The 20,652-nt window shown below is 38.8% G+C and overlaps 1 protein-coding gene across 1 annotated transcript in view; it reads right to left on the bottom strand.

Moving 5' to 3' along the window:
• Positions 1-690: 690 nt before the first annotated feature.
• The window catches only part of SNRK (SNF related kinase), a 39,998-nt gene continuing 20,036 nt past the window's right edge, over positions 691-20,652 (bottom strand). The window contains exons 4-7 of the mRNA XM_040069441.2: positions 13,295-13,436; positions 10,164-10,376; positions 9,019-9,153; positions 691-4,522 (exon numbers count right to left, since the gene is read on the bottom strand). Of these exons, the coding sequence (XP_039925375.1) occupies positions 3,304-4,522; positions 9,019-9,153; positions 10,164-10,376; positions 13,295-13,436 (1,709 nt within the window). The 3' untranslated portion in view covers positions 691-3,303. The remainder of the gene's footprint in view (positions 4,523-9,018; positions 9,154-10,163; positions 10,377-13,294; positions 13,437-20,652) is intronic.

Genomic DNA, 20,652 nt, shown 5'->3' with positions numbered 1-20,652 from the left:
TGCCTCCACCCTGTTTGCAGTGACCACAGCTGGGAAGTTCCTCAGCAGTGGAAAGGTCCCAGCTGCACAAGCCTGCAGGTGCAGCTCTGCACAAGTGCCCTGGCCTAAAGCAGTGCCCACTTAATGACTTGTATTCACAGTGCCTGTTCCACGCCCTTGATCCCTGTGTCCATACCTGCCCTGCCCAGTTACAGTCTGTGCTCCAGCAGCAGTTGAATCACTGCAGCAGTGCAGGTTGTGCTGAGCTGCTCCAGCTGCAGGCCACCACCACCAGACACCTCTGAGGGACATGATCCCACTCCCAGGCAGCCCCATGCACCTCACTGCAGCACCTGCTGGTGGGGCAAAGTGGGCTGGCACTGCTGCCCTCCACGATTTTTTCTATTACCCACTTTACATTATAAAGAGCAATGGTCTCAAGTTCTGCCTGAGGAACAGCTCCCTCAGCCTGGAGACAAAAAGCTCAGCAGATGATGACTGTGACAACTGTTAAACCCAAATGAACGCATTTGATCACTGCAAGAGAGTAACTGGAAGTTCACAAATGGATGTCCATCCACACACAAAGCTGGGCTCTTGCAAGGCCAGGCCCCTCACTCTCCCCCGGTGCTGCAGCGCAGGCACCGGCCTGGAGCCTGTGCCGCCCTCACCGAACGCCAGGAGACACAAACCCCAGCCACATGCAAGTCATCGGTTATGCATCAATCAGGATATGACTTTTATTAACTGGATTTTCCACTGCTGTCGCACACCATGAATGTTGGTACAATGAAAAAGCCAAACATTGCCAGAAGCAATAAGATCAGTTGATATTTCTGTACCCTCTTAACACACATGGATTCTTTCTTGGTGAGAAATTTTTATACTTCTGTTCATTAATTCTGCTTATTTAGACTGCTACTCTTAAAATTCTGTGTCAAGATTGTCACATCTTAAATACAGATTAAGTTGCTAGAGGTACATTATTTTTTATATATTTTTATATACACACATACAGAAAAATACAAGACTAACTGTTTTTCCACGATATTTACTTTATACACTACTGTAACTATATGCAACTCTTAAAGACACGTTAAGGGGTACAAGAAACTGTTTACTTGCTCTAAATAGTTTGGTCCAATATTATCTTAATGTAGTGGTTATTCTCGCCCTTCCTTTTACGTGACGACATAACACGATGTACACCACATGCACAGTCATTCACCTAGCAACAGAGGGGGAGAGGACAGCACTCAGACTAACACATCTGTACACATCTGTACACCCAGAGGTCCAACCAGCCACACACAACTATAAGGCTATAATACAACTATGCAGCATAAATGGTCAACACTGCTGTTCTAAAGTGAGCACCATATATACAGTCGTATATAAAAACATTGGAAACAAAATACACCCGGGGTTAGTTAAAAGGTGCCATTCCAAGGCTGTACATATCAGGAAAGAGTATTTACAATACTTGGAAAAAAGCTGCAACAAATAAAGTTTATTGCCAATGCCCTTTATAAACTCGTCTCCTACGTGGATGTTACGCTCACTGTCTGTGAACCACACATCTCGTTTCTGGCCCTTGGTAAGATCCCTGCTCAAAAATTTCAAGCAGTTATGTTCTATGGCTTCACCCACACATCTACGCTTGTAGCTTTTAACTAAACTGCAACTAGAGATTAAAACTTAAAGAAGCAGAACACTTCTCCTTTGCCTTTTTCTGGAAGCAGAACCCCCGGCTCAGCTCGCCAGGGAGGACACCCCACGCACTTCAGACTCTCTGAAGTCTTGCAGGAATCACAAGAGCTGTCGTGAGCTGTGGCCATGCCGACCCAGCCGTTCTTTGGTGCTCTGCTCCCTCCACAGCAGACACAAAAGGCGCTGTATTGACCCTTCTGAAAGTGTTACAAGATGCTCAACAGTGTCAAACTCCTCTGGGACACCCAGGTCTGCCCAGGGCGCTGCTACATAGTACCCCCAGTTTCACTAGCATTGCTTAGAAGACCCAGTGCACAGCATGAAAAAATAAAACATTCTTGCCCTTCCCAAAACTAGGAATCTGCAATATATTTTATTCTAGATAATAAAATTCCACAAAGTTAATTCATCTGGTCAAAAGTATCCTTTTGTACAGAAATACTCTAAATCAAGACCTTGCCATGGCAACGGGAAACCTGACAGGAAGGCTCAGAGCTGTGAAAGAAACACTTTCCTACAGGCTATTTTAAATGGACTTAATGAACAAGTGTATTACTGAGAAAAAATAAGTGGTGTACATGTGGGGAACAGCGGTAGTTTAAGTCCTAAAGAAATAATAACAACAAAACTGTAAATGACAATAATTTCAATATGAATCCAATTACCTAAAGATTTTCCATCCCTTATTGCCTTCTGGAATCTCAGGGAGAGGAGGATAGAACAGCAGAGAGGGTTTATAAGGTAAAAACCCAAAATACTAAGTGTCATGATATACTACTAACAAAAGTAATTAATACAAATACTTTATTTTCAGTTAGCATGTAAAAACTCAGACTTAATAATTTACCTTTGTTATATTAAAAAAGATTGTCTGCTTGTAATATTAACATATTTCTATGGGAGAAAGCTGCCTTACAAATCTACTTGCCTCTTTTTTTTTTTTCTTTTTAAAAGAAAACTGCCTCTAGCAAAACAAGATCTTTTCGGTTTGATTTTTGAGCCACAACTTCATCCGCATCATAGCTTAAGACAAATAGGTGTGGGTTTAAAATCATATTTCAAGATCACTAATTTTCAGTGCATCTTTGCTTTGTACAAGCCTTGGAACATCTGAAAGCTCCCTGAAGAGTTTTCAGCATCAAAACATTATTGCTTTGGTTCTGTTTCAGACACATAGAAGTATGCCACATATCACATATTTTAGTTTTCACAGAAGGTCAGAACAAGAATTAACATTTCATAAGCAAACAAAAGCTTCTCCTCTAGTTTAAGTGCAGCACATGAAACTTCTAAGTGCTTCATTTACATTAGGATCCAGATCTTTATTTTGATTTAATCCAGATCTTCCGTAGTAGTAAAATTATAAATGTAAAAATTACACAATAAAATATTCTGTTGTGTTGAAAAAGAAAAACATACCTGCTAGCAGCATGCAAAGACCATGCATTGTCATACCATCAAGCAAACACAAAATTAAAAGTATAATAAATAACTGCTCAAAGCCCACTTAAAAATCTTAAGACAACAAAGGGGGGTCCGTGACAAGGTGTTCACAGCTCTGACCAGGAAGAATGACGCTGTCAAGCAGATCGAGCTGTTCAAGTCAGGTCATTGTCAAATGACGTGACAACAACTGGTTTGACTGGAGGTACACAGCAGCCCCTCCTTTGGGTTCCGCTGAATATTCACAGATATCTTTTCACAGAGAGGTAGTTGTAGCACATTGTTTTTCAAGTTCCTGTTCTTTAGCCGTTCCAATTCGTTTGTTGTTTCTGACATTTGGTCAGAAAAAAATTTTAGGCTGCCCAATGACGAAGCCTGTTTTGCACTTCCGCCGGAGCTTATACACATTTTCCACGTTGATTTCTCCTGTACTTTTACACTGGAAAAGGACAGATTGTTTTGAGGATCAATAATGTATTTCGTGCTGCCGTGAATCTGCGAACCTAGGCAAAGGCTCATCAGCTTCAGGCTTTCAACCAGTTCCCCTGCACTTCTCGATGACAGCTGCATTGAGTTTCCAGATCCAGCGCATCTCCGAGTGGAACCCGAGGTGGTGTTGGTGCTCCCACCAGATCCACCGGAGGGACTCCCCCCACCTTTGTTGTTGTCGCCTGGGCTAGTTTTGTCCACCCCTCCGTTCCCATTGCTTGGTTTGCTTTGTCCACCACCATCTCCCTGGCTGCCAGGTGGCCCTTCGCTACTATCCCTTCTGTGCCAGGAGTAAGTAAACCCGCTGTCCTTGTCCAGACGTCTCCTACTTTCTGAGTCGTCATCGCTGGTTTCAGAGCTGCTGCAGCTGGAGCCCCGTCCCTGGCTTTTCCTCCGGTGGTAGCGCTTGTGCACGGTGCTGGGCGAGGCGATGTTCATCTTTAACCTGCTGAGCTTTGGGGGCAAGTTCTCGTCCATGTCAAACTCATCATCTGACTCGCCCTCCTCAAAGATCTGGTTGAGGACCGGTGCACTCTTTCTCGAAGTAAGACGATTTGTAACCGAAGGCTTACGACGCAGAACAACTTGAGTAGAAAGAGAAATAGGTTTTTTATCTTCCTCATCCTCCTCTTCATCTTCTTCTACTCTGAACAAGCACTTCCGGCCACTTGTAGTGGGTTTTAAGCTCACCGATGGAACTGCTGAAAGTGCTGGCCCAGCCAGTTCAGGGATCTCTTCCTTCTTTGCCGAATCCCCAAGGGCCTTGCTCCGGTGCCCATTGAGAACATTCTCAGCCGTGCGAGCCGGTGAGGACTGAGGAACGGTGGCGTGGGAGAGAGGGGTTGCTGTAAGGTCATCCTCCAGATCCTGGGGGACATCAATTTTTGTCGGCCATGACTGCCTGCATAAAAAAAATTAAAGATAAACAGGAAGTTACATCATGGCAAGCATTTCAGAACTTACAAGGAAGTGTAAGATCTGCACCTGTACTGACATACAAATTGGGCTCCTCAGTGGCATGTCTGTAAAGAACAGTACTGAGTGACTAGGCACAAGGAAGTGTTCTCAGAGAATGTGCATCCCTTTAGAAATGCTGCTATTTGAAAGGAACACCATCTATAGAAGAACAGTTTTAGAAATTATGTTGGTTACTGTCAAATCAAAATTTGATTTCACTGCTCTCAGAAAATGAATAAAAAACTTGAAATTTTTTGTCTCAAAAAAAATATCTGAAATTGGTACAAAAACACCACTACCCAGAGGAAGGTATATGCCTATTCAAGCACAAGTAAGATTGAAAACTACTTTTAATCTGAAGCTTCTCGGGTTTTTCCCCCAATAATCTTAATATAAAAATTAGGTTAGAATTAACATGAGTGAGACTGAAAAGGTGAGTCAGACGAAACAGTCTCTCATTCTCACCAAGCTCTATTCTACAAAGCTCCCTGTAATTTTAAACACATGCAAACTTGAGATCATACATTTATTTGTCCTTAGCTGAGAATCTGGAATAATACAACTGCATGAATTGAGAACTCAAGCTGCTTAAGAATATGACATTTGAATAAACTGTTGACAGTGTATGACTCTGTAATAGTATTAGCTCAAATCAGAAAGAAAGTAACATGAGTGTGCATCAGTTTTACAAGTAGATGGCTGATGTCTTATCTCCAGTATCTTAAGTTACTCTAATGATTTGCATTTAACTTTAAATTTTAACATATATTGTAATTTTCCAATAATGCAGACAGAATAAATTAAGAACAAACACTGTCAGTCTTTACTCTATTTTAAAAGTCTAATCCAAAAAACCAACATCTACAGACCAACACATTAATACTGGACAATTCTCCAACTTCTTCACTCAGCGTAAGCCCTACGTTTGTCTTCCATTTTAAAAAGTCTGCCAATCTCTTAATTTAACAAACCAAAAATACTCTGCCTGCTGCATGAAAAGCTGTAGTAGAGACCTCTGTTCGCATATGGACAGCACATTACAAAACGTTCCCAAGCGTATTTTGTGTGTGCCAAAAGAAAGGGCTGCATGGCTTTGTAGCCCAGTTCAGAAGCAGGAGGAGGACAGCAGAGAACATTTCACACCAAGCGTGACCCCAGGTATCTGCCTGACAGGCTGCATATGAAGACACAAGAATCACATCAGTTTCCTGCTCTCTGCCATGTCAGGAGTTCAAGCTGAAGGAGGAGGGAAGGCTCAGACACCTCTTTGCAGTGGTAGGACTGCACTTGCTGAAGACTGCATAGAAAAGGACCCTGAAGTGTGAGAAGATACTGGTCTAGACCAGGTTGTCTCCTGACCTCTCTCTCCCCAGCTGTACAAACCTCGAGGAGGAGGCTGTACTAAAGCCAGCAATAAACTCACCCAGCCTTGCTGCAGACTTTGCTTTGAAGCACTTGCATCGGTTTTGCTCAACCAACAGTGCCAGAAACCTCCACCCTCTAACCCAGGACCCCCTAGCAGTAGGGCCTGGCTGCCCACACACCGCCTTAGCCTGTGTGCTGCATTCCCTGCGTGGAGCCATTCGGGCTCCTGTCTGTCTCTCTGCCTCCACCAGCCTCTCTCCAGTGGGGAGCTCTACCTGGAGGGAGGCAACGCAACCAGCGGCTCTGAGCCAAACTGCACATACAAGAAGGGAAGCTTTGGCTGTGGTCTTCCTTGGTTTGACACTGGCACCCTCCCTTAGGTCCCAGCTGCCTTCAGAAATGCTGGGAAACACCGACCCAGTTTGCTGATGACTTATGCTCTGCTGTGTATTTTAAACACAAACAATTGCCTGTAATTAACAAACAGAGCTTAAATATACTAGAAACATAACTAGAAACATGACAGAAAATGAAAATCTTTCAGGAACTTGCCATGCTAAAAAGAACAGACTGGTTTGTCAGCAAAAATAGGAAGAGCTGTGTAGTTGTCACAATAAAGAGCAAATATAGTATCTTACAGTACTGTAGTTGCCAGGCAATAAAGCTCCTCACTATAGTATGTTTATCTCTCATAGCAGCCCATGTTTGCCTCCCTTCTCTTCTGCCTCGCCCTTTATTCCCAGTGGGCTTGAGGGAAGGGAGGAACAAAAAAGAAGTTCCAGGTTGTAAATAAGTTAATTTTTAAAATAAATTTATATATATTGAGGTCTGAAAATCAAAATAATGCACTACTGTGTTGGCTTTTCCATAAGGTCTTTCTATGGAAACACTTGGAATTTAGAAGCATCATGGAGGCAAAGAACAGCTATGGGGACCATAAGAGCAAAGGTTCCTGAGTTTGTGCAGATGTCCATGTTATGAAAATTTATACTCATAGGGCAGGAACAGCTACTCCAACTTTACAAACTCATATAAAAATTTAGATTCATTGAACTTTTTGTTCCAGTTTCTTATATAACTAGAGCTGCTCTTTACTGAAAAAGTGACACTGAGGAAAAAAATCCCAAACAATTCAAAAACCAACTTTATAGTTTTAGAATTTCCATTTGAAGGTGAAGTCCTCCTCTAGAGTAATTTGTTTTATAAGTAATACTTAGGCACATTTGATGGGATTTCTTTTTTCAAAGAAGCTGACATAAAAATGAAGGGATGATCCATCATGAGAGAACTGCTGAGTCAAAGTTACAGTATGGTCCTTGAAGAGACGTGAGCTCTCTAACACCAAGCTCCAGACCATTTAGGTTCTGTAGGCACCCCTTAGATGTAACTCAACAGTAACTGTCCTGAAGTACCTGCAACCACCTCAGAAAAAATTTCTTACATCAGTGACCACTGAGTGAATGACCATTAGCTGTACACAGCACAGGGTACAGTCCCACCTGGGGATGACCAAGATAATGAAAACACTAACATTCATGGAGCATCAACTCATAATTCAGGGAGACAAAACGGTATTCAGAAGAGATGCCTCTAAAATCTCAAGACTAAATCCAAGGTGACAACCAATGGAGACTTTAGCCTATTTTCCGAAGTGTGTGTGTCCTTAATTTTTAACATGTGTCCTTTTTTTTTTTTTTTTTTACATTTAACTTGAGGAAATAGTACCTTACTTTTTTCCATTAGGCTAAGAAAACTATGACTATGCACCAGAAGGACATCCCAGCATTTATTCCTATTAAATGATTTCACATAGGACATTGCATGGAAGTTGCACAGAGAAACTTCTGGAATAAACAAGTTATTTTGTCTTTTTCTCTTAAATAATATAAATAACACTGAAGGTGTTGCTGGAGTTAGCAATGCTAAAAATCAGCACAAACATTTAGTATTCTTTTCTCATTAATAAATTATCTACTAATAATTGTTATTATTGCTAGTAACAGTTACCAATATTTTACCTAAATAGGCAACTTTTGATAAGACTGGAAGTTACAGGAAGAAAGTTAATGGAAATGCCTCAGTACCTCCTCCATCTTCACTGGAACAAATGTCAAGATGGGGCAACGAATATTTTATCCAACACCAGGAGATTCCCTAGTGATAGTTTAACACTTAACTCAGGAAGGAAAAACCACAATGTTTTAAGAAAAATAACTGCTCAAAACTTGAATCCTCCAATATCAATGTGCAAGTGGAAACTATGACTATTTGCCTTTTGGGTTGGGTGTTTTGGTAGGTTGGTTTGGTTTTGGTTTGCTTTTTTTGGTTGGTTGTTTTTTTTTTTTAAAGCATATTCTGCTGTAACTGAGTATGTGGATGCTTTGGTAACTGGCTGCAGAACAAATGAACTAGCTGAACATACCAATACCAACTACATGCCAGAAGTCCAATTCCCCTCTTTTAGTTTTACTGTGTCACAAGCTGAATCTTGGACTATCTCAGGGACCCTTACCATAATTTTTTTTAATTCATGTTTTTGTCAAACAAAAACAATCTATTGCAATATCTTTAAGTGACTGATTGAAATGGTAAATTCAACGATTTTTCTTAGCTAACAGGCACAGCAACTGACATGAAAAAGAATATAACCTACAGATCAAATTTAGAGTGACTTCTCATTTATAACTAATTCCATATCAGCAGGTTTATGGCTTATGCAACTAATTTTTCTCAAGGGATATTACATAACACATGTTGTATAAGGAACTGAAGGTCAATGAACAAGCCCTTTTCTAGGAGGTGTGAAAATTTGCCTCTTTAGGTGCAGACTTCAAATTGCCTTGTCATTTCCTGAGAAGGGTAGGAATTGAAAATATTATGTGCAACTGATTTCTGAAGTTTCTGAAGTGTCCACAGCACTTTGAAGACATTTAAAATTTGCAATAAGTAAGTATATTACTGTTTTCAAGAAAGCAGCACTTGAGAAATTTAATATTCTCATTAAGACAATTTAAAAAACAAACAAACAAAACCACCCCAAATCCCTCCCAGCCATTTAGATTTCTAAATTCTCACCTGAACTGAGCTTTGATGTTGCTGGGGCTTGCAGATCTGGTCTGAATTTCCTTCTCCTGTTTTTCTCGCAGGATCCTTTCAGCTAGCAAGAAGTAAGTAGCAGTGATGTGATTGTATTTGTTAGTCTCCAATGCCCTGAGGAAAGTACAAAACATTAAATAACCCATCCATCAGTGGTTTCTAAGAATTGGACATGCATCTCACAGCTTGCTGTGCTTCCCATAGCAGGAGGAGTGCCTGAAAGCAGGACTGCCCATTTCTGTTCTTTTGACAAGCATGCCTTAATTTTATTAAAGAACCAACAAGTCTAGCAATTTCAACTATAGTTGAAAAGAGATATCCTTAGAATATCATCCAACAGAAGTAAGAAATTATTTTTTTATTTTACATTCTTTAAATGATAACTTTTTAATTAATGTTCTGCACCAATGATGGGCTTTCCTACTGGCACATGCAACCACAAAGTACTAATACTTGGTTATGCAACAAATGGAAGAAAACTTACATTGTTTTAGGGCTGTTACATTGAGTTTATGGTAAAAATAAGTTCATAAGCCAGTAAGCATCACTCAGTCATTGTAACAGGAAGTTGCCCCATTATACAGCTAAAAGCTTAAGAAGTGAGACTGCTGCTTTCCCTTGACCATCAACAGCTTTTTACAGCTGAACACATTAAAAAAAAAGAAAAAATATTTAAGACCTCTTTCAATTTGAGAAATTCTTTAGAAATTTGGCTGTTTTAATCTATTAGAAGAATCTATGTAGCCTTCTAGCAAGCTCCCTCAGTGACAGTGACTACTGTGCATTACACAGATAAAGGGAATAATATTTGAAATTAACAAAGATTCAGGTACACTGGAAATGTGCTAAGGGAAAAATGCTAGAATTTGTCACCTATAAATATGCATGAGAGATGAAGAACAAGCATGGATTCCAAAGCATTTAAGTTTACTCAAGATGGCTTGGGTTTACTTAAGTACTTCTGATCCCACAGTATCCTATCACAGAGCAAGACTGTAATACTTTGTTTATTAACTCAATGGCCTGATAACTTAAACACCGAAGTGCTCAGGTTCTCGTGATGTTCTTGAATCAAAATGGAGAGATGCACAAAATCAACTGCCTCTAGAACACTGCCAACTTACTCCACTATGGTATCTCGGTCTGCGATGTCCCCAAGAACCATGCGCTGGATTATACTGTTGTGCTCCTCCTCAGACAGATTTTTGTATGATACCAGAGGAATATTATACTTGGTTGCAGGAGATGGATCAACTCCTTGGAGCCATGCATGGTTTTCAATCTCTTCCAAAGATGCCCTTCGCTTCGGGTCTCTCTGCAACATCCGTGTAATTAGACTGTGAATAAAAAATAAATCTAAACAAAAATGCACACACGTGTTTAAAAACGCAGCTGTTGTAAAATCAACGTTAGGAAGACATTTTCTGTTGTCAGGTCACACAGATCTTCAGAAGACTCGCAGTAAACAATGTGATGGGAAACTTTAGTCTCAAAGACATTACAAATACTGCTAAACTGAAACAATCAATTTATTAAAACTATAAATATTATAAACACTGCAGTTTTCATTTACTGTACTTAGATAATTAATCTGATTTTTCTCATTTATTTGATTTTAGTAGGTTTTACAGCGTAACTACGGGTTACAGGTGGCCTATGAGCTAGTCAGTAAAGTAATAGAAATGTGATTTTTTTTGTTATTGCTACTGTCAACATGTATATGGAATGGCAAGACAAACAGAAATATTTTATTCTGAAGTAACTATCAGATATTTGAGTCTTCAGTATCCTTCAAAAAACTCTGATTTGTTCTACCCACGTAGAAAAAAACCCTAAACAGCCCAATACACTCTCTCGGATGATGTAGTCACAAATCTATTAATTAGTTGCTACTGAGATTTTACAAATGCTGGAAAGAAAGTGCATGAATTCCCCAAATAAAGAGGGAAAGAAGACTTCATTAGCACAACACATCCCTGTTCACTTGCTATACATGGAAAATTCTTGGGGGAGGTATTTTTGGCTTTGTTCAACAAATATGAATATATGGTTTTGTTGCCAAGGTTACAAAGAAACTGTATTGCTCCAGCATGCTCCCCAGTTCTCATATAGTGCTTTTTCTTCCCCGAACTATACTATACCATGCAACTTCTGACTGCAAGGCCACACACAAAGCACAAAAGTAATCACAATTTTTAAATTTTTGTTGTTGTTGTTGTTTTTGTTGTTGTTTGGGGTTTTTTTCTGTGTGAGATGATGTACGGATTTAAAGTGGAGGTTAATCCAACCTTCTTAAAAAATTCTTCAGTAAAAAAAAAAAAAGTCACATTTATTTTTATCAGCTGTGGTCTCTGCCCTTACCAAGAGGAAAGGCGGGGCAAAACATGGGAGTCTTGAGTTTCTTTGCTTTTGTTAATATGACAGAAAGAGAACAAACTCCATATTTAATTTGAGGTTTTTTTAAACTACACCTGTAGTAAAATGACACAAATGCAGCACACGTGTCTCCTCCTTGAAGTTTGTTTATGCATCTCAAACCAGAAATGCTTTCACACCAAACAGGAAGTTTTAAGTATTCCCAGAGTCTTTTTCCTAAGAAAACATAACCTGCAGAGGACCTGGGTAACTGGCTATACATTGTTCATGCTTCATACAGAGAAGCAGACCTGGACATGTAAGCAAATCAATGTTAGCAAGAATATTAAGCAAAAGCTGCAAAAGATAAGTTTCCTGGCCTCAGCACAGCATGTGGCATCTCAAGAGATTGATTCGATACAATTCACTGATAAGAGCTCCCTCTTAAACCTCTTCCTGTATTGTACTAATTTAAACCTCTTCCTGTATGTGAAGCTCTTCAAGCTCAGAGAAGCTTTTCCATGTTACTGGAGGGTGCTAAACACTAATGACAAGACAAGGACACCAGCTATGGCACAGAGTTACAGAATCATTAAGGCTGAAAAAGACTACTGAGAGCATCAGGTCCAATTACTAAAAAGCACCACCATGCTCACCAGTAAACCATCTAAGTGCCATATCTACACTGCTTTTGAATCATCATCACCCCCAGGCACGATGATTCTACCACTTCCCCAGGCAGCCTGTTCTAAGGCTTGACAAGAAATTTTTCTTAATATCCAATCTTAACCATGAGGTCATTTCCTCATCCTATTACTTATTACCTAGGAGAAAAGGCCGACCTCACCTGGTTATAACCTCTTTTCAGGTGGTTGTAGAGACCAATAAGGTGTCCCCTGAGCCGTCTCTTCTCCAGGTTAAACAACCCCAGCTGCTCCCCAGCTTCACTGCCCTTCTCTAGACACAATCCATCACCTCAATGTCTTTCTTAAGAGCCCAGAAACTGAACAGAGGGCTCAGGAGGTACCCTCACCAGTGCTGAGCACAGGGTATCCCTGTCCTGGTCCTGCTGGCCACACTGCTGCTGATGCAGGCCAGGATGCTGTTCACCATGTTATGCACTGGACTCCTGGACTGCACAGATGACAGGAAAAGAAAGGAATGGTCAACATGACCACAGCTGAAACAAACATCATACTTCACCAAGTAAAAGAATTCTAGATCCTGCTCTAGTTTTTTTTTTGGCTGAACCAAATGCATTTTTCAAGCATTTATAAAGGCATCTGATTCTCCATATTGAAAATTAAAAGATACTCTACTGCAGATTCAAGAACCCAGACAAGCATTTTAAAATAGTCTTAGTGATGCAACTGGGATATATATTTAAAGGCCCAAAGGTCATTAATCAATAGGGAAACATGGGAAATACTGGAACATATCAATAAAAAGGCTCGAGTGAACACTACAGAAAAACACATCAAAAGGAATCGTGACTCCTATGTAGATATGGTATTTCCAGACCAAATATTTTTCTCCCTTGACAGGCTAGGATGTTAATTTGGAGTTGGAATTTAAGTAGGAGATGAGCAAAACTTGCTGTATGATAGGTTTTGATAACTTGTTGTTTGGACAGAAATTGATAAGCAGCAGTATTTTCCTAACTCTTGTGACAGAATAATCTCAACACCACCTGGTAATTTGTCCAGTGAAAGAGTTGGCTAAAGCCAATCAGTACTGAATAACTTCTTCAGTTCTTTAAAAAATGCATGACAACTGAGAGACATAAAAGAAAGAGTATCAAGGGATATTCTACACATTGATAATATGGTATAGGGAAATCCCAAAAGTAATGAAAATCCACTTCTGTGAATGCTTCCAAGTTGTTTAGTATTCTACTTACTCTTTACATTCTTTGGACACATGAGGTGGCACCGTGTATTTGCAGTCCATTATCATAGTCAGAGTTTCACTGTCATTTGCTTCTTGGAATGGTGGCTGTCCACAGACCAACATGAAGAGGATGACCCCCAAACTCCATATATCTGTAAATATAAAGTACATTTTTTAAAAAACCAAACTGTTGAGGATACAGACATAATTACCATCCAATCTATGAAATATTCTTAAAATGCATATTGGGGTGATTATTGCAGTCCTTGTTATTAGCATTACTACTTATGGAAATTGCAATTCCACTGAAGTACAAAATACAGTAGTTCCATTGCTTGACAGCTTTTACAGTTTTTGAAGGGAAAAAAACCAGAATTCATTACTTCAAGAATGCATAACAGTTTGAGATGCATTAACACTTTTGACAGCAGTGTTTCAGATAAAGCTGAAAATAATCTGGTCACTTAGAAGGGAAGAATTTATTACCCTTTTAATAACAGGTAGGCACAGGTTAGTCAAGATTTGAATTCAAAGCACATTCCTTTCTGAAGGACTCACACAAACTGTTCTCTGTATTGTTGATGTGTTACTCGGAATCACAGAATCCCTTGGTAGGAAGAGACCTTCAAGATCGAGTCCAACCCATGCCCTAACACCTCAACTAAACCATGGCATCAAGTGCCACATCCAGTCTTTTTTTAAACACATCCAGGGATGGTGACTCCACCACTTGGGCAGACCACTCCAGTACTTCATCACTCCTTACATAAAAACTTTTTCGTAACATTCAACTTAAATTTCCCTTGGCACAGCTTAAGACTGTGTCCTCTTGTTCTGTCAGTTGCTGCCTGGAAAAAGAGACCAATCCCCACCTACTCCATGATGTAAGAAATTACAAAGAAAATCACTTATTTCAATAAGACTGATTTTGCTATGTTTTTCCTTCAGTGGCATTGTGTTACTTTAAAATTTGGCACTTCCAATAGTAACTAAATTAGTTTATGTAAAACCAGTTTCTTATATCAATGATACTACAAAGTGTAGAGTAGTGGGTTTGGATGCTGATTTGTTTTTTTGGGTTTTTTTAATATCCAAACATAACAATTAACAGTCATTTCTACTACACTCTGGGAGCCTTCTTGTTTCCTTCTAATTCCTGCTTGTGTAAAATAAACATTTAACAACTCTCTTGTCCCCCAGTGGAATGGCATACCAAAAGATGAAAAAGAAGCACTTTGGGGCATGAAGCCCTGTAGTTGGTTTCTACTTAGTGTAACAGCTAATATTCAGTTCAAATCTTTATTAAGAGCTTGCCTAAAAGAAAATATTTCATGAGTGTCCCTGCATTCAATAAAGGAAGCATAAATATTAAGAAATGAATCATATTGCAGAAAAATAAATAACTTGCTCCAATATATGCTTGATAAAATCTCCATGATCTTAAACTTCAGCTACAACTCCATGCTGTGGGAATTTCAGCAGCAATTTTGGGTCTTAAACCCTGAACATGTTACAGATCTGTACCCAAACAGCTGAGAAACGACAGGGCAGGCACTTCCCAAGGAAAGAGGGGAGAGCAGCCAGCAGTGATCTTGGACGCAGAGAACACCAGCTTTTTCCTGGAAGGACTTGCAAGAGAGTTCCACATAAGCTACCTACTCAACTGCATCTTGCTTTCTGTGGCTCATTCAAAATAGCTGACGTGCATTTCATGCTGAAGGGTGGCTACAATTTTATTTAATAAAGTAAATCACACAGATTCATCCCTTCATTTTTCTAGTTATGGCCCATTCTTCTTATGGTTTAGCTGACAGAGGAATAAAAACATTGCATGGTAATTTTCTTTAGAGCTCTAATTTGTAGAAAATGTACTGCTATTAAATATACAATTACTGGATTTCTGCTATGCTCACTAGGGCCTCAATCCTGTAGGTACCCAGCATTTTGGTGCTGGTACACCATACCGTGTATACCTGCAAATTCAGCATGACCATTACCATGCTTACAGGTTCAAAAAGTGCTTTAATACTTCGATAACTTGATGCCAGAAAGGCGATGTTTAGGAATGCAGGACTTCAAAGACCTTCACAACACAGGGAGGCAGTTTCACCTAAAAGGTCCACCTTTAATTTTGTAAAGTTACTTGCTGTCTTTCTGCTTACTTGTCTAGTTTCAAAGCAGCTAAAGAGTTTTGGTGTATTATCTATCTCCCATCACACAACAGATTACATGAAGTTTTGGCAAGTACAAAAGACAGGTGAATTTATGCATTTCTATACTTTTGGCTATCAATATTCTTCCTAGATTTTTAGCTTTGCCTAAGATCCATGTTGTGATTTGATCTGTCCTAGTAATCTGTTCAACATTTCCCCACCACAGAATAGAATGCTTCATGTGTCCTTTTAGCATGAAGTATTTTACAAGAGTCCACATAGTATTCATTATTATGGACAAATTGCATTTGCCATAATAAAGCAATACGTACTGGCTAAATTTAAGCCAAGGGAAAAATATTGGGGAGGGGAGCAATCTAATTAAACTGTTAGTTAAAAATAAGCATGTAAAAAGTTTACAGAGACAGAAAAAGACAGTAGGGTACAAAATCAAGCTTCAAAATAAGACAGTCCTGAGAAAAGGACAGCTATCAAAGTTAGACAAGAATTAAAGTTCCATAAAATCACCATATACAGGAAACTGTGCTGGACCCTGAAGTTTCACCTGCACTGAGCAGATACTGAACATATCTTTACGTATTTTCCATTACAAGGTAGCCTCCTAATTTGTTTTCTGTTTTACACACATGGCTTCCTCTCTGGGCTATACATACACTTTGACTTATTTCAGTGTGAAAGGACATGTGTAGTTACAGGTACTGTTTTAGTTTTCCACAAGTTATTTAGATAAACACGTATGCACATTTACTTCATAAAAATTTAAAAAACACATTTCAGAAGGAAAATCCAACTGATTCTCTAAATGCAAAGTAAACCCCCAAGCCACTATTGCTTGCCATTATGCAATGTCCATTAGACATCAACCTTTATGTTTTGACAAATAAAATAGTACTTATTGATTAGCCAGCACATAACAGAGAATTTTGTGTTTTTTCTTTCACTAGTTACTGTATTTTGCACTCTGTACCCATGAGTCTTTCCATATAAGAACAGCTGTATGAAAATAGAATAAAAACTCTGGTTAATAATGAAATATTAATCATGCACTAACTGGTACTGTATTTCATTATATCACAAATTGTTTAATGCACAAAATATACACTAAAAGGGCATAATGTGTATGCAGAAAAAGTTTTTTTAGAAACCAGAAATAGTGTTTAAGACCATTTAACCTTGGCATATTATGTAGATATTCTTAGCCTCTCAGTTAAGAGCACTAGAAAAGCAATAACCACACTTTACCTCACTCTTATATACTACAGGCAAAGCATCCTATTATACGTTTCTGACAAATGTATAATTTGTTACCCTGCCAGCATAGCAGATGTTTATTCTGATGTGACCAAGAAATAACAGTGGGCAGAAACAATTACATGGCTTTTATTCTCAGCCTATTTTTACAGCTCTAGCTGTAAAAAGATCAACTTCATTGCACCTACAGCCAAGGTGACTAAAATGACTCAGCTTGCAGTGTCATGGACAAAGCTGAGCGGCCTCAGCAAAACTTAAAAGTCTGCTAATAACCAGGAAGCAAGAAAATAGTGTGCCTGAAAAAGTCTAATCCACATGTAAGACTGAAAAATCACTGTGAGGCTTAGTGCAGACCTTATTATGTCACAAGACAGGTGTCATCTTAGCAACATCTTCACAAGCCCTGCAATATCATATTATAGCAAGCCTCTCATTTCTGGAAGAAAAGCCAAGCATTTGGATGTCTGCAGGTGTACTAAGAGAACATATTCAAGAGTTCTGTCCTGCCCCTTCGTATGCAAACTCTCCAAACAGGGGGCTGATTCCTTGTCCTTTTTCTGTGCCACAGTTTAACTAGACCACATCAACTGTTTGCAACTCCTCATGCAACTAAAGCCAACCAACCAGATGACTGATGCAATGCCACCTTTAACGAGGCTCTTGTTAACTCAGCTGCATATTTTTCAGTTAAATCCAGGAAATATACTGCAAAAACACTTAAATATACTGCTTTGTTCTCTAAATATACAATTTTTGTTCATCCATTTAATATAATAATCACAGTTCATTTTAGAGAATTCTCCTATTCCAGAATAGAGTAATGTGGCTGAAAGATGCAGGATCTTTAAGTAGGGTTGTCTTAGAGAAGTTAGTAATGGATAATCAGAGGTTACTTTGTTATAATGTATATTTACCAAATTTTATTATTTCCCCCAACAACACACAAAGCTGCACACGACAGTGGTCATTATCAGAACTCTGTCCTGTCATAATCAGTGTCAGTACCAGTTCTAGATTTGAGACCCTTTATTGAGGGAACAAAAGGAAAAGAAGGGTTATGAGACCACCTTTAAAACACAGATTCAAATAATAATTTATTTTTCACAATTTCACATTCTTTTCCTACTCTTAGTAACTAGCAATTAGCAGATGAAGGCTTTATGGAAACTGATTATTTCTGTCCTTAAAGGGTCATCTAATTTACTCTCTTTAGAAAACTGATGGAAAAGCAGAAATTATGCCCAACATGCTGCATGCATTTAGCATTCTTAATCATCTGCAAAACTGAAAGTTACTATAGTAAAGGAAGGTGCAGTTCTATTCTGCAGTAGCAAAAATCAAGGTCTCTTACAAAAGTCCCATGAAGATCTCAAGATACAATTTAGCCTTTAAACTGGGTAACTTGAAACTGTCATTGCTATGACAAGAATAAAATAAGAATAAAAGCAGTAGTAACTAGCTGCAATAGAGAATATTTTTTTGTTTTCTAAGACATTAAATAATCAAGGACCATAAACCATGACAACCAGGGCTGTGTATATGCAACTTCCTTACATAATGAGAAATCACTGCCATAGAAACCAAATTACAACATTAGCTGTCTGTGCCACGCCTGTCTTGAACACAGGGGGGTCAAACATCTCTCATGTTCAAGTTTGTACACTGCACAAAGGATTCCAAATTCATTTGCTTCACCATTTCATTAATCACTTACTGCTTTCTGAAATTTATGATTTACGCCTAAAATAAGTACTTAGGATTTCAGTAAGTTACAACTTAAGTGACACAGGATGCTTATAGCTTCATATTCCCATTGTTCCTCAGAAGTCAGACATTTGTCACACTTTATATATGCTATATGACCTTGTGATTTTAAGCAATTAAAAATCCATACTGATTTTGGAATAGCCACATTTGCATTTACATACATAATGTAAATTGAGTCTACTTACTGAAGTTGTATATTTCAGACCTTGATGGTAAAAGGGTCAATTTTTTTTCCTCCTAACTTAAGTTTAGAACTGCTCAACAGTTTACAGTGTGCATTGCTCAGCTGATAAGATGTATGTTTCTACAGAAAGTCTCCTTCTTCAAAAGTGGCTTGTAATACTGAGTAAATTTAGCCAGGTTTTATAAATTGCTCTTCACATTATTTACTGTAACAGCTGAACACTATCGTTATTTTCTACTAGGATCCGCTTAAGCTAAAAGGAAACAAGCCAACTTTTATGGGGATGACAGAAGTGTTTACATGTTTATTTTGCCACTACAGAGGTATCAACAAATAGACTGTGGATAAATGAAGGGTGGAAATGGACCCAAATTCCAGGATTATGGGCAGTTACTCTAACCACTGTGTTAAGGCATTGAAGAATGTTACCCCTGCTACTGCTACCTCTTCAGAGCAGATTTCATGAAGAAAGCACAATCCATAGAAACCTACACGCCTTGGAAGAGATTCAGCACAGCAGCACTTCAATACCTAGTTCTTGTATGCAGAGCTAAATAGGAAAATACCCATGTAAAATCACCAGTATCTCTGCACTCCGGGCACGTTCTGGGCTAGGGAACAACTGGAGACCAGAGCAGACTGCGCTTTTGAACTCAAGACACAAAAACCCCGTCGTGAACAGCAGTTCATCTGGATTGAAGGGTGGAACCATGATGGGGTCAGGAGCAGGAACAGGCTGGTAGCTCACTAGGTTAAGCAGCAGGCATACTTGTTACAAGTTAGAATTCAAGAACCCGTTCACAGAATAGGCTGAGGGAAATTGAATGAATACTCAAACGTATAGCACAGCTTCACCTAATTGTCTGAAGAACCAATACGGAATTTAAGAGTAAAAATTCACTTGACAGGTGAAACACTACAGAAAATGGGACTTCTACTAAAAATAGTGATAAAACATTATATACAACAGTACAAAAGATAGAAGCTGTTATTATACCACCAAATCATTTGAATGGTGCTTGTTGATATACTTGTGCTTCAAAAAGAAAGAGAAGTATTTTCACTCCTGCGTAAGCTAAAAATCTTTAAAAGTTGCATCCCTTGTATAAAAAGTCAGTAGCGAGAAGGTAGAGAAAAATCTGTGTTCAAAGACTTCAGCATTTCTATATATCACAGGTATTTTTACACTGCCATGTGCAAAGACTACTGACAAATCTGGAATATGCTCAAACTGGACCAGTAAAATTTCAAGTGTAATAGTAAAGAACAAGGATTACTTTTTCATAGATAATCAATTTTTAGCTGATTTAACTAGTTTTTCATTCTTTAATTTTTAATGAAAAAGGCTTTGAATAAACTTGTATACTGACCTCTCTAGTTCTCAGAGATGCTACCATCTGTTAATTCAACTTTTTTTGTCTTTGTAAAATGGGATTTATTTTTCTCTTGCTGTTGGCTGAGGAAGAAAACATCCACAATCACGGCTAACATTTTTTAAATTAACATGCAGATTGAGGGTTTTTCTTTGTTTTAAAGCACTAAAAATCCCATAAATATTACTATTAGTACACATAGCACGCAAGAAAATCAAGATAAATATTTTCCTTTCCCCATCCCTCCAAAAAAAGAGCATAAATAGCAAATGGCATTCAGTAAATTATTTCCCTAATTATCTTATCTGTCTGGTGAAACAGTCTGTTGTAAGTTATTTCACTTAACCAAGACAAGATCATCAGTAACTAAGTCTTATGTTCTGAAGTTACTCCTGTTTTCATTCAGTCTGGCAACTAGCACTCGTACTCTGGAAGCCCCAATGTAAGGAGGACATGGACCTGCTGCAGTGAGTCCAGACAAGGCCATAAAGATTATCAGAGGGCTGGAGCTCCTCTCCTGCAGACACAGGCTGAGAGAGTTGGGGTAGTTTAGCCTGGAAAAGAGAAGGTTCTGGAGAGACAAGAGAGCTGGAGAGGGACTTTTCACATGGGCATGGAG

The sequence above is a fragment of the Hirundo rustica genome, chromosome 1 (genome assembly GCF_015227805.2).
Source record: "Hirundo rustica isolate bHirRus1 chromosome 1, bHirRus1.pri.v3, whole genome shotgun sequence".
NCBI lineage: Eukaryota > Metazoa > Chordata > Aves > Passeriformes > Hirundinidae > Hirundo > Hirundo rustica.
This window is presented reverse-complemented; position numbering and strand designations above follow the sequence as displayed.